At 44.4% G+C, this 14,419-nt stretch overlaps 1 protein-coding gene across 11 annotated transcripts in view; it reads right to left on the bottom strand.

Annotated features, from left to right (window-relative positions):
* Tenm2 (teneurin transmembrane protein 2) overlaps positions 1-14,419 on the bottom strand; it is a 1,226,193-nt gene that overhangs the window by 137,218 nt on the left and 1,074,556 nt on the right. For all 11 annotated transcript variants that reach the window (XM_034506847.2, XM_076937038.1, XM_034506844.2 and 8 more), the window contains one exon: positions 1,875-2,069. In XM_034506847.2, coding sequence (XP_034362738.1) covers positions 1,875-2,069 — 195 coding nt within the window. The remainder of the gene's footprint in view (positions 1-1,874; positions 2,070-14,419) is intronic.

Raw genomic sequence — 14,419 nt, 5'->3', positions numbered from 1 at the left:
TCAGGAAGACATCCTTCATTTCCTTGTACAAATTTGTTAATAGTACAACAGTGTTTATGCAGCAAAAACAAAGGGTGACAGCTATTGATTTCCTTGCCGTGGCCACGTCAGGTAAAGCATCTGGACGTTACGACTGTGATGAATATCAGAAATAGGAAAGCTAAATAGAAGAAAAAGTGCTGACTCAGATGTTCTGATTCCATTTCCTCTTTTGAAAACAGCGTAGGCATCACCTCCCCTCGGTTTTTTTTTTGGGGGGGGCGGTGTAGCGGAGATCAATGGATGAGATCACATCCGTCTACAATGCTCCGTGTGGCTTACTTGATCCATTGTACTGTTGGTTCGTTCTGAACATTTACATAAAACTTCCTGGGAGAGTAAGAAAGTCAAGGAACTACTTGACATTCCACTCAAACACCATCTTTCCTAGAGAGAAGAACCCCTGAAGGCTGGCAGCCCCCTGTCCCTGTACCTTGCTACTGCCCAGCAGTGAACGTAGAAGGTTGTTTTAACCTTTCCTGTCAGATTATTGGCCTCTCCTATGTTTTCAGCAAAGGCAGCTTTGCCTCCTGTAATCCATTCATCTTCAGGAACTTTGACCTTTCCAGCGGGATTATTAAATCAGTATTTCTTCCACCCTGACTCCCAATTTGGTTATATGATGAAAAATACATGGAGACCTCCTCCCTTCATAATAGAGGGAAAATGTATAGTGAATTGAGTAAGGGGAGGTCTCCTGGGGGGTCAGACTTCTGGGTGACACTCAGGATATTGTTACTGATATATTGAAAAATTGTGGAAGAATAATATCATAGAAGCTGATTCTTTTGAGGCCACAGTTGTAGACACAATGAAATGGGAGATTTTTTACAAGGGAAGCCTGTAGCGATATCTCAGGATAAGGCACTGTCACGACTCTGTGGTGAGGGGGAGGGGCTGCAGTGATTGGTTAGCATAGCATCAAGGCCTAGGCTCAGGCTGCATAGCTTTGTTCCTCGGATTTGCTGTAGGCAGGGTCTCAAAATGACCCACATAGCTACAGTCGTTCGAGCCTGCCTGCTCTCTAAGGATAGGAGGTTTTGTTAAAATATTTACAGAGATGTGCATGGGCCTCAGATTACCAAGAAGAGAGAAATCAAATCATAACGACATCAAGAAGCCAGTTTTGAGGGAGAGAGTGGGCTTAGGATTCCTTGTTTCTTTTCTCTGGACAGTTCCAGAAATTCTCAATTAGAGGACTTTAAATGAAATCGAAGAAAATAGGGAATTAGATCTGGGGCAGGGGACCTGCCAAGATGGCGTATTAGGTAGTGCTTCTTACTGCCAGGGCCGACGACCTAACTTCCATCCACATGGTAATAAAAGAGAACCAACTCCTGTGAGCTGTACTTGGACCGCCACGTGTACACTGTGTGTGTGTGTGTGTGTGTGTGTGTGTGTGTGAGAGAGAGAGAGAGAGAGAGAGAGAGAGAGAGAGAGAGAGAGAGAGAACACATAAGTAAAAGTTTTCAAAGAGATCTGGGAAAGAAAAGGAAGGCAAGGAGGAGAAAGAGTACAGGGAAGAGAGTACAGACAGACAGACAAACAGACAAATGAGAGGCAGAGAGCAATGGAAAGAAACAAGGAGGAAGAGAAAGTAGCTAATGTCTGTGAATCAGAGTAAAACAAAAACATTCTTTCCAGAACCATCTCCATAAGCCTTTCCTGTTCTACAACTAAGTTTACCAAAGCCCAGGGGTTTGAAGTTTTGGATGCAAAATGCTGAGTGAAGTTTTCTTTCCAACCCAGGGAGTCCAAACCTGGACTTTCTGGTCAAGATTAAGGCACACACAGCTTCTCTGCAGCTGACCTGCCAACTGACTCTCGGTGCTTACCTTCCTCACAATGCTCGCCCTTGTAGCCAGCAGCGCACACACAGTTCCCATCAATGCAGGAGCCATGGCCCCCACAGGAAGGATCGATGCATTGGTTCATAGGCACGTCGCACTCTGCACCTTTCCAGCCGCTGTAGCACTGGCATGTTCCTTTGGAATACTGTCCATTCCCACTGCACAGGACAGGGCAGGCAGCTGAAAAGTGAAAGAGAACACCTGGTCACAGAGGGATTGACTTCTGAAGGGCCATGTCTGTCTGGAATCAAAGCTTCACATATAACCTTGTAGGCTGAGGACTTAGCCACAGAGGTGCATTGTCACCTTCAAGTACAAAACACCAAACAATGCCACTGTTGTCAGTGACTCCTGCCCACACACAGCCAGGTATGGCAGTGTATGTCTTATGCATTTCCTGACCACTCTGTGAGGGGCAGCTATGATCAGGATTCCACTGAGCACTTGAGAGATGGTATCACAGGTTGGTGATAGTATCTCTCCGTTGGCACAAGGCTCACAAGCAGGGACCCAGTTGAAACCCAGATTAACAGACTCTACAGCCACGCTCTTAAGAAAGCCATACTGTTAAGGATGCTGCTGGCACTGCAAGTCTCTGGATGTATTTTATTTATTATTTTATCCTCAGATAAGTTGACTTCTGTTCTGGACACATTTGAGCCAATGAATCTCTCTTTCTGCGTTAGCTTGTTAACTATAACATGAAGAAGTAAGTGTATCTATTTCAAAGAACACATGAATTAAATTACAAAGATAAAACAAGCTTGGCTTATTAGAGGGGGTGGGAGATATCTATATTTATCTCTATCTATCTATCTATCTATCTATCTATCTATCTATCTATCTATCTATCTATCTAGAGAGGAACAAGGCATGCCATCTGGAGTAATCCTTACTTCTTGCCTTTACATCTGGGATACAGGCTGAGAAGTTTGTAGGGACTGCCTAGGATATAGTTGCCTCTTGTTTAAGTTGGCCTTAACGGTACCACTTCTTACTTTCAGAGTTTGTTTACAAGGGGATTTTGGCGGGCTCCTTCAGGCTCTAGACTTCCCACAGCATCAATAATTTGCAATAAACCTGTATTTCCAAACTAAATGAACTGTTTGGCTGCCCGATTACGGCAAGGCCCTTGAGGAAGAGACCTTCAGATAGGACCCATGGTGGCATGGCAGTGGGCTACTGGTGGTATCTGTCAGTTTAAGCCCAGGTTCTGAGGACTCTTCCTGATTGCTGCATACATACAAAACTAGGGGAACTCAGCATTCCAGAGCAGAAGTCTGTCAGATTACTTCTTAGTCCACTGCTCACCTTGCTTTTTTCTTTCTTTCTTTCTTTCTTTCTTTCTTTCTTTCTTTCTTTCTTTCTTTCTTTCTTTCTTTTTGTGGTCATGGGACAGTCATTAATGGACCTCTGTGAGTGATTGGCTTTCCAGGGACATAGGAGCTTCCAGAGAACAAGCACCAAAGATGATTTCCTGTCAGTGGTGAGGTCTATACTGTTGACTGGCTTGGGTAAAAGCCTCTCCTGCATTCTTGCTATCCAAAGATTTATGGGAAAGTTCTAAGGAGTACTTGCAAAAGGCAGAGAAAGAACAATGCCTCAAATGAGCTTCATGTTATAAACACAAGGAATTTTTTCCCCTCCATTTCAAACTGATTTGAAATAAAACATCTCAACAGTTGGCATATGATTGATGAGATATTATCTTCCCAAATACTTTATAAGAGGGTAGTTGTTGAAAATGATGGGGAGTATTATTTCTAAAATTCTTATCCTCATGAAGTATCTAGGGAGAAATGAGTTCAGATGACATCAAAGACACGTGCTGAATTCAGATGAACCTTTCTAAAGAGAGGACACATACTTTTTCCACTTAGGATGTTGGGTGAGGGATTCTGTAGTTACTAGCGATGCTGATTGTCCTGGAGAGAGTAGAGGAAACAGCTTGGATCTTTCCTTTACTGCAAACATGATTTTCTTGAGGTCTTGAGAGATTTGGAGACAAACCAAGTTACCCCACATTGGTTCATCATAGATTTCATGCTAAGGTCAAGGTCAGGGATGCAAAGGTGTCCAAGCAGACTATTATCCCCTCTTTTGTTACTCTGCAGACACCATTAATGAATCCTGGCATCTTCTCCTGAGCCTAGAAAGAACCTGAAAACCATTGCAACGCCCAGGCTAAGACCTGAAAGGAAGACAAGCTGGCATTCAAGAGAAGACCTACTTGTCATTTCTGATCTGGGTCACATGGGAGGATCTCCAGAAGGAAGACTAGAATATGCATCCCATCTCTCTCCCACTTCCACCCTCAGGTCTGAAATAAGCAACAGTGAGAAATGCATCTATACAATGTATAGTCGTCCAAGGCGGTTGCTGATCTGCATACTGTATATTAGATGGGCTATGTGGATGGATAACAAGGTGACCTCAGATCACCACCAGTGGTGTTCCACAGCATCTCTCTTTCTCCCATGAGATAGAGGAGGGAAACAATTGACTACTGTCTATATTAGTTGGCAAAAGGGTTTATTTTCTCCGTTTTCTTTTGCACAAACTCTAAGTGGTGGGAAAAATAGAATTGTCTAGAAAATAAGAATTGGTTTTTTATACAAAATCAGGAGCCTGGGAAATCAAGTTTAAAGTGTGACCTACTTAAATTACTTAGGGAAAAAAGTGAAGAAGAGTCAGGTCACGGTGTTCCTAAAGATAGCCTTTTTCTCAATTTGTTTGATGCAAGCTTGCTGGGAGTGTGGGCAGAAATGTAAGGCATAGATTCTTGCTGGAAAGCAGGATACTCAGAGGCTTGGCTGGTCCTGACATTAAAGAACCCAAAGGAGACTAATTGGAAGAACAAAACTCAAGAAATTTACTGCCACTGGAATGAAGAACAAAGCCTGCTAGCAGTCACTAGGTTTGCAGCGTGGAAAGCCAGGAACCCCACCTATAACTGATTCTCAGACACAACTCACCCCAGTGCTTCAAAATGAATATGTGTGGCTCAGATTTGTTCATGCCTTAGAAGCTGAGTGGAAACTGGGAACCGACTTGCATTTTATTGATTGATTGATTGATTGTCTATAATCACATAATGATCATTATTTTTTAAGACCGGAAAAGAAAATTATTTGGATTCCATATCCCACCAAGAGATAGCACAAAGTAGAAACGAAAACGACAAGGATTCTGGTGACCACTAGTCTTCATGTGACTTAACTTCTTGGGTATTCACTATCTCCTTTAAAAACTCCCTCTCAGAGTGGCTGAGAGGAGGAGGAGGAGAAGTAGCTGACCAAGGAATCAATGTAGGAGCTGAGACCTGCTAGACAAGCAATGAATGGTCTCGTGATCTTCCAAACTGGATCCCCAACCTGACTGGTGGGGCTGATGTGATAAAAAGAAATGTCACAGTTGTCACACACGTGCCATTGTGTACACACATGCACATGTATGCAAACACACTACCCCCACAACAAAAAGGGCACCAGATCGCCCCCAATGGGAAGAACTTGTCAGCTTCCTTTGTGGTCCTGACTGGTCAGAAGCCACCGGTGAGATGTTTTATCTTCCTGTCTTTCTCTTTCTCGCTCTTGTTCTACAGGCTTCCAGGAGTAGAACATTGTGCACTCAAGCTTCTATTTAAAATTAATTAAAATGTGTGTACAAATCGACGATTCCTGTTTTACTAAATCTAGTAAATGGAAGCTTTAAGACTCCCGCAGAAGAAAAATAAATTACCGCTGCCACTAACGACTGACAAGTTAACAGGCTGATGACACAAAAATGACATAATTTAGAGTCACCTAAACGGTGTAAAGCTCATTTTAATGATCAAGCCGGAGTTTCCCCTTCCTAGCATCTCTGCAAGGGAAATGAATCATCAGTGTTATTTACTTGGTAGGCAGTTAAGAGACCAGCCACTCATTGGTGTTTTAAGAAAAACAAATCCTGTTTTCCTGACACTTTCAGTGGAGAGAATATTCAGAGGGAAGGAAGGGGCTGTAGGGGAGGCTTAATATAACGGGAAAGGCAAGCTGGTTACAGTTGACGAGCCATCCAGGTTAGCCTGGCACTTGATATGTAGCACAGGCTTGCCCAAAACTTGCAGCCTTTTGTTACAGCTTCCTGAAACCTGGGATTACAGGTGTGAACCACCATGCCTGATGCTGCAAACCCACTTGAAACTAGTCCTTTAGAAAAAGAGGCTTGAGAATATACTAGACCCTAGCGCCTCAGGTATAGTGTCAAAGTTGCGGTGTGCACTGCTTGCCTTCATTCCAAACAGATCAGCAGCTATGGACAGGTTACAGACAGGCTTGGTGGCAGGGAAAAAAAAAGATTGTACCAGAATAGTTGACAATACAACATTTGAGTCATGGAGGCCAAACAAACTGGGGCTCCCAACGCCAAAATGGGCACTTCACATTCTTTCAAGGAGAAAAAAAATGTTGTTAGGAAAGGCAGGTTTCACTTAACGTCCCTGTAAGGGCATTTCATTTGCTGTAAAACTAAGTTGGCCCTTCTTGTACTTTGTGCCAAAGAATCAACTCTATATACAATGTAAAGAGTTGAAATTTAGAAAGCATCGGAGAGCAATCTTATTTTCTTCAGGAGATATGAAAGATATGCCTTCTAGAGATCACGAAGCAAAGGTGATTACGTTCGATTGCATAAAATTTAAATCTTCTATTTGACAGTGGATACCAGCCTGAAACAAAAACCAGGCTGTAAGCGACATTGGGAAGACAGCTCTTAACGTGTTTTACAGGGTAAAATGTACTATTCAACATGCCCAAGAACTCTATATATCAACACAAAGAGACAGACAAATGGAAAAGTAAAACTGCATCTGAAATAATACAGCTTGCTGATGTGAAGGCTATTCGGATCCTGCAATAATTACGTACAAACTTAAAGACTACGGAGATGTCAGTCTAGGCGTCTCAGACTGGAAGTAAAACTGAAGATGTTTATAGCTGGGAAGTGCTGTCAGGGCTTAGGGGTTCTGGGCTTGGTGGAGTACAGTTACTGAAGGAGGGGCATCTCAGCTGACAGAAAAATGCTTTGTCATGGAACATAGGCCCCACCCAACGCGGTAGTAGCCTAAGCCTAAGCACTTCAGTTTTCCTTGCCTATTAAAAACGGGCAGAAGAGTGAATGGGAAATTTGGAAAGTGGAATTAAGGAGGAGGAAAAAAAAGGCCCAGATTCTTCAGGCAGTGTGTGTGTGCGCACGTGCACACACGCGTGTGTATGTAGGGAAACTCTCAATGAAATGAACGCAGAGGGTGCCTTCTGGCAGACAGGGGCAAAGCCCCTGGCTCCGGGGATGGGGGTGGGGCAGCTTCTGAGGAACCAACTTCCTCATTCCCGTTCTGTCAAATGGCACATTTAAGCAAGAAAGCGACTCAGGGAAGAATTACCAGAAGGACAAAAAACTCATCAGGTGTGTCAAATCTCTGACATTCAGGAGCCACGTGGGGAAAGCAGCACACGCTGACTTAAGCATGAAAGTATGGATGCTTTAATTAATCCGGGGTGAATTTAATTGCTTTAGTTAAGTGGAAATCGGGTTAAAAATGATGCAGAGCATGCTGGGGTGTGTTAAAAACATGACATATGAGTTGGATGAATCGATAAATTAAAAGTGCACAGATGTTTTAATTAAACCCAGGGAAGTTAACGAAGATCGCAAGAGACTTTTAAGCCTATGATTAATTCAATTCATTTAAAATACCTGTAGAGATATGGAGACGCCTCCATTTTGAGAGTTAAAAGTTCTCAATCGATAAGTACTTAAGCTGCTTAAAAAAAAAAAGTCTGAGGGGTGTGTGTCTGTGGCAACAGCACTGGTTACATATGAATATTTAAGTTCTTTGGCATATATTTATATATCAAGTGCCTCTGCTGTGCAAGTCCGTGGTGAAGTTGCTTACGTTTTTTGGCCGGGTTGAAGCATTGAGATAAATTTGCAACTTCACCGTGCCCCGCTGTCCACAAGCATGGGAGTGTCCCGCAGGCACATTGGAAGGCTGAGTTCACGTCTGTGTCTGGGAAGAGGGACTCCTAGAAAGGCTGGTAAACTAGACTGAGTTTTCTGTTGTCTTTCCCCTAGTTGTGTGAGCAGACATTTACAGTATTTTTTTTTTTTTTAACCTTTAAAGGGAGCTCTTGTGGAAATGGAAAGAAAATGAAATAATGCTGTGGGGCCTGGCTCCTGGTAAGAAATCAATAGATATTATTTTATTACTATTATTTTCATTAGGAGAAAATTGTTCCAACCAGTTACAGGGTAGAATGTCTGTCCCCTATTCCAGCCTATGTCCTTTCTAGAGACTGGGTTGTTTCCTGTGTAAGTTTTTCTTGAAACAATGGGGTTTCCCCTAATCCAGAGGCCTCAGTCACCTCCCCAGGATTAAGCACCCTCTTCCAGGACTCTTTAGCGATTAGTCAAGTGGTTTAGGAAGAGAAAATAAGAGACTGTTTGTGGTTTGTTTCAAAAGCACAGTAACCTGGGGACTCTGGGTCTCATTGGGCAGCCTCAGCTGAGTTCCAGGGCAGCGTCATCCAGATTCATACTCAGACTTGAATGTTTATAAGTTACAAGCCAGAAGGCCTGACCTCCAGGCTGAAGACTCTTGAGGTCTCAGGCTTACTGAATTAGAACATGTGACTCGCGTCCAGTAGACGGTGTATTGAGATGATTCAACAAGGTACCAATTCGGGGACCAGTAATCAAGCAGCAGAGGGTATTTACAAAACACCACCTGGATGGGGCACAGTGCTGAATGCCTGATATTCCAGCACTTGGGAGGTTGAGGCAGGAGGATTGACCACTAGGCTATCTTGGGCTATAGAGTGAGACCCTGAGATCCTGTCTCACAAAAACAAAACAAACAAACAAACAAAAACAAACAAATAAACCTTCCAAACATCCCTGCCTCTGTTTCCTAAGATCCAGTTCCTTAGCTGTGAAATAAAGATAACGTTCATTGTGGAGAGATGAGACCACACCATTCATGTGAAGTGCTCTGCCTGGTGCCAGGGATGTAGTTCATCTTTGATATGTGGTAGCACTTATCCTTGTACCAGTCTGTTAAATGTGACTTTGCTCAGTGTGGCTGCTCAGTCACTTGCTGCAGAACATGTTCTAGGTACATCTGCTTCCAGCCCCCCCTCCTGGGTCTAGCTGCTAAGAAATCCTTACACAGTTGCTTCTTCAAACCAAGGGAGGGTTTGGGGAGAGGAAGGGATGGGTTGGTAAAGCGCAACAGGCTGTAGAAGATTCTGGGGGGCAGCAGCCATGATCCTGGCTCATCTGCATTCAGGGGTGGCAGAGGGAGACAAAGCAACCCAGGTGGGATAGACCGGACCCGAGCACATTTCATGAGGGAGCATGACCACTGTGTAAGAGGCAAAGTGATTCTTTGCCAAGGATGCTCTGAAGGAGGTGTTTCTGTGGTAGTGGGAGAACTACCCCCTCCACCACTGTCTGAAAGGAGCTGAGGGCTTGTTCTTTATTCTTGGGGAGCAGAGAAAACAGGAAAGCAGATAACAGGGAAGAACCAGTCACAAGGACAGCCTGACTGGGCTGCTGGCAGTGCTTATTGTCAGGCCTTAGAAAGCTCTGGCTGCCTGGAACAGGGGTGTCTACTTAACAGTACACTTATCTGTGGCCATTAGGGTCACATCCTCAAATCTGCCCCTGCCACGTGACCTTATTCTCCTTGGCATCAGAGGCTTGCTCTGAAGGTTAATTCAACATTTCTGGGGGGTGTCAGCATGCCGTCATGACTCTGCACACTTTTCACACTTGCCCATGTTCACATTTCCCAGCAAGGCAACCAGGCCCATTATATTGAAGACAAGACTGAGGCTCCAAAAAGCTTAATGATTGTCCCAAACAGGCACAGTTAACTAAGAAAGCACAGAGTCAAATCAAGCAAATTTCAACTCCATAGCTTTTGTTTTCCACCACTCCATTGTTCTGAGAACACTTTGGGGTTGTGAAGGAACTGGTATTTCCTTTCCGTGAGCACTTCTTTCTTTGTATTTTCTACCCCTAGCTTGTGTGTGTTCCTTCAGCTCACCCTTGTGCCAGTGTTGACTGGCTGTCAGGGGCACAGGTCACTCTGATGGATTAGCACCGTGTTCTCCAGCACTCACATTGGTCACATGTCCAGCAATGTTTTTTAACTTTGTTGGCCCTGTTCCTTAACTTGAAGCCGTCAAGCATCTTAGCAAATACATATTATGTCCTGGGTGCCGAACTAAGGACAAAGATAACCATTACTGCTTTTGGTCAGCAAGAGGAGGCAACCTATCTTTCCAGACAGAACAGCAGGGCACAACAGAGCCCCACCCACAACCCTTTACGTTTTCTACATCTGAGTGACAGCAGGGTTATTTGTGAGAGGGTTTCTGGAGGGTGCTGGTCTATGACCTTGACTTCCACAAAAGACCATCAGTTGAATAGTAAAAGGCTGGGAATGATAGACCTCTTCCCTCACAGAAGCTATGAGCTAAGAGAAGTGAGCGGTCCCTATAGTTTGATGGGGTAAGTTGTGGAATCTGTGGCCATTAATCTATTTTGGCCTTTGTGGGCTATATGGAGCAAAAGCAGCATAGATCACGGTCGACCTTTAACACCATTCTAAGGCATTTGTTCTTTGGTATCAGAATGTGGCCCCTGTGCACCCGTTGGGCCCTCAGAGGCTTGATCTGAGACATCCACATACTGTCTTGTAGCTCAACTGCCTGGCATCAGGAATGAACCTGGGAACTGGCATTTGTGATAACCTCCCCAGACACATAACTATAGACAGTTGAACAGATGGCTGGAAGCCAACTGAGGGTATTTGAGAAGAGCAGCAACAACTGGGAAGAGGTCTGAGAGAGCTCCAGAGACGGAGGAGGACGAAAGCAGTGCAGAAAGGCTGGTGGCCATACACAGGGGACGGGACCTAAGGACAGGATAGAGACATAGAGTAGAAGAGTGACAAAGGGTAGGAAGATGGTAAGGAAACCCTCCTGGCTACTCAGGGACCATGGCTAGGGGACCAGGGTTGGAGTCAAATGGTCTTGGTTTCAAATTCTGCCTCTGCCATTTCTTTTTAGTAAACCCTAAACACTTGTTTATATATATTTTTTCTCCCTAGCATATTTAAAAATCAGTCCTCTCATGCATACCAATCACACGCATTCTGAAGAAATGCGTTATTCTTTGTTATTCTTCATCTCTCTTGTGGCCCGTCTCATGACCAGTCTACTAGGAAGAGTTTATGCCCAGCTGTTGGTTCAAATCTCAGGAGTAACACTTCCTAGCTGGGTAATGACAGCAAGTTATTTAACCTCTTGGGTCCCTCATTTTCTTCATCTCTAAGGGGATGTGTACAACAGGACTGCTGGTGATTCAGTGTGACAGTTATGCGGCTTCTCAGAGCAGTGATCTGTACACAGCCAGAAGTTAATAAATGTTAGTGATGATGATGACAATGACAATGATGATGACAATGATGATGATTGTGGTGAGAGCTTGATTTAAGGACTAGAATGTGGCCAAGAGGGACCAGGTTGCGGGGGTGGGGGGTACATTTGCCTGTTAGGAGGGAAATGGCAAGATCCTTGCTTCCTCTTTTCAAGGTTCTCAGAGCTGGATAGGAGCTGAGCCTTATCACTAGAGAAAAAGAAACTTTATGTTCCCATGCTTGTGGCATTTCTGGGGCTTCACTGACAGCTGTTTGGCAGCAGGAGCTGTCGTTTCTAATAGCTATTAAAGTCAGGTTACCTAACAGCTATGGCTCAGGGTTGTTACAGTGGCTTGGAGCCTCCAGTTCAGCCCAAATAAGCCACCAGAGGAGCCGGAGCATAAGTTGAGAGTTCAGCAGCCTCAGTTTACTTCTGAAAAGCAAGGAGACTCTGCATGCAAGTCTAGGAAAAGTGAAGTCAACACAAGGCTTTGAGATCAAAGTAAATAAGAGGGGAAGGAATAATAACTCAGAGCCTCTAGCCCACAACCAACAGCTTTAAAGCAACAGGGGAGCCACGGGACAGGGAGAGCGATGGCAGGGAACCTGGAGGGTGAACCACAACTTGGATGAGAAGTGGGATTACAGCTGGTCCAGAGAATCAACTGATGAAAAAAGGGTATGAACCACTGGGAAATAAATGACGTTTCCCTGAAACCCAGAATCTGAACAGATTTCTTAGTCTATGTCACGGCGAGCATTATCGTTCATGGTGGTTTCCTCATTGGAGTTTCTTTGAGATTTTCTTTTATTCCTTTTATTAACTGGCTACTTTCATAAGTCCTCGCTAAACTGTATAGTCAAAAACAAAACAAAACAAAAGAAAACCAGGTATGGTGGTGCATGCCTACAATCTCAGCAGCTAGGAGGTGGAGGCAGAAGGATTCCAAATTTAAAGCTAGCCTTGGCTATAGAGGGAGTTTAGGGTCAGCCTGGGCTATATGAGACTCTGTTTTACAAAACAACAAGAAAATAAATTAACTTTAGGAACTCTTCTTGAAGGTACCACATTCCTACAAACAGGCTGTGAGCACCTGGCCCAGGCTATCAGATACACCGGTGTGATCAAGCTGGTCCTGATCTTTCCTTCCCTAGATGGTGAGGCCTGGTGACATTCAAGCATCTGTGAAATTCCCCCATACCTTCTGCTATGGCACTGTACCCTGATTCCCAGGAAATGCATTTGATCAGAGTTCAACTTTCCCACCTGTTTGATCTCACTTCTGGGGCCACTTTGCATGTGGCCTCTGCGTGGTGTGGCCTGCATGTTTCCCTCTCTGGGCCCTGCTGGTTATGATTAATCTTTTATACTCATCTTCCTGTCCAGTGTGATTTCCAAGGCTGTGTTGCAAGATCCTGAGAGACTCCCCAAATTACAATATGTCACTTCTATGTTTCATAGACTTCCTGACCTCCTTAGTAACATCTGGACAATAGACATTCTCATCACAATGTAGTACAATGAGCCACTTGTTTTCTATGTGCTTCTGGAAGCAGAACCTAGGGCTGCTTTGTACACCTTGCATTTCTGGCTCTTCATGCACCAGTCTTCTCCTAATAGGCATGCAACAGGCATTTGCATGGTTAAGTTCCCTCAGCTGACTTAGAGTGTCACGGTAGAACCAGCTAGTGTTCTTTCCTGGTGAGGGTCAGGTCTATTTTGACCTTGGTGCCCCTGGGAGCCCCAGGAGAGCAGTGATCGCAGAACGAGTGCTCTGCACATGTGTTCTGATGGTCCCCACACTCTGGGAAAGGATGGCTTCAGACATCTGATGCAGACTGGCAGGTTTATCAGACGACAAGGAAGGGTTGCCCGCATTGCATATCTGAGGGTATGGAGCTCACAGTGTGAGGTCAAGAGAGTAAATGTGTATTTCTGTCACTTGGACACATACCAGGTCACTTGGATGTGATGGGAATTGTGCCTGCTAACGTGGCAACTTCTCCCTCTTGCAGGAGGGCCCAAGTTTGCTGGCTGCCTACGCTAGCAGACTGGCAGAACCCAAGGCATCCGGGGTACAGCTGTCAGAGCAAGAGCAAAGGTGGTGTGAATTCCTGATGAGGGGGGACCTTGTGCTCAGGGCATCTGCAGTGTTAAAATCCACAAAGAAGGAAAGTGATGGCCCGGGAGATGGACCATGCTCCTGTGGGCAGCAGGAGGCTGAGGGCCAACTGCCCTTGCTAGTCCTATGACCTTCCTCTGTCAGCCCCAGGCTACTCCCTGCTGACACTAGAGGTGCTCAGGCTCTGAAGTTGTTTGTGAATGGTACTTGTTCAGTATCAGTGGAGTTGGGCCTGTAACCTGTTTTGCCTGTGAGAAACGTAGAGAGAAAACGGCAGGAGTGTGCACATTCATATGGCCACGTTTAACATTTCATCATATCTGAACAGGAGCTTCATTCATCTTTGACATGACACACTGAGTTCTGTCACCCCTCCCCCCCCACACACATATGACATCCATAGTATCCAAAATGCATAACTTGGGGCTGGAGAGATGGCTCAGTGGCTAAGAGCACTGACTGTTCTTCCAAAGGTCCTGAGTACAATTCCCAGCAACCACATGGTGACTCACAACCATCTATAATGGGATCTGATGCCCTCTTCTGGTGTGTCTGAAGACAGCTACAGTGTACTCCTATACATAAAATGAATAAATAAAATCTTTAAAAATGCATAACTTCAGTCTAATCCCAAATATACCAGGCAAAGCCAAAATGAGAGATGTATACAAATTGCCAAAAAAATGCTGTCCAGAAGGGTCAAGGCCATGAAATACAAGAAGAGTAAAGAACTATTATGGGATATCATGGAGGGACTAAGACAATATTCTCAATATTCTTTATGCTATGACTCTTTTTTAAAAAAACTATCAGCTAGCTTTTTGAAAAAGTTTATTTATTTATTTATTTATTTATTTATTTATTTAATGAGTGTTCTAGCTGCATGTACACCTGCTTGCCAGAAGAGGACATCAGATCCTATTATAGATGGGCCACCT

The sequence above is a fragment of the Arvicanthis niloticus genome, chromosome 6, assembly GCF_011762505.2.
Source record: "Arvicanthis niloticus isolate mArvNil1 chromosome 6, mArvNil1.pat.X, whole genome shotgun sequence".
Classification (NCBI taxonomy): domain Eukaryota; kingdom Metazoa; phylum Chordata; class Mammalia; order Rodentia; family Muridae; genus Arvicanthis; species Arvicanthis niloticus.
Note: the sequence above shows the minus strand (reverse complement) of the source record. Positions and strands in the feature narration are given on the sequence as shown.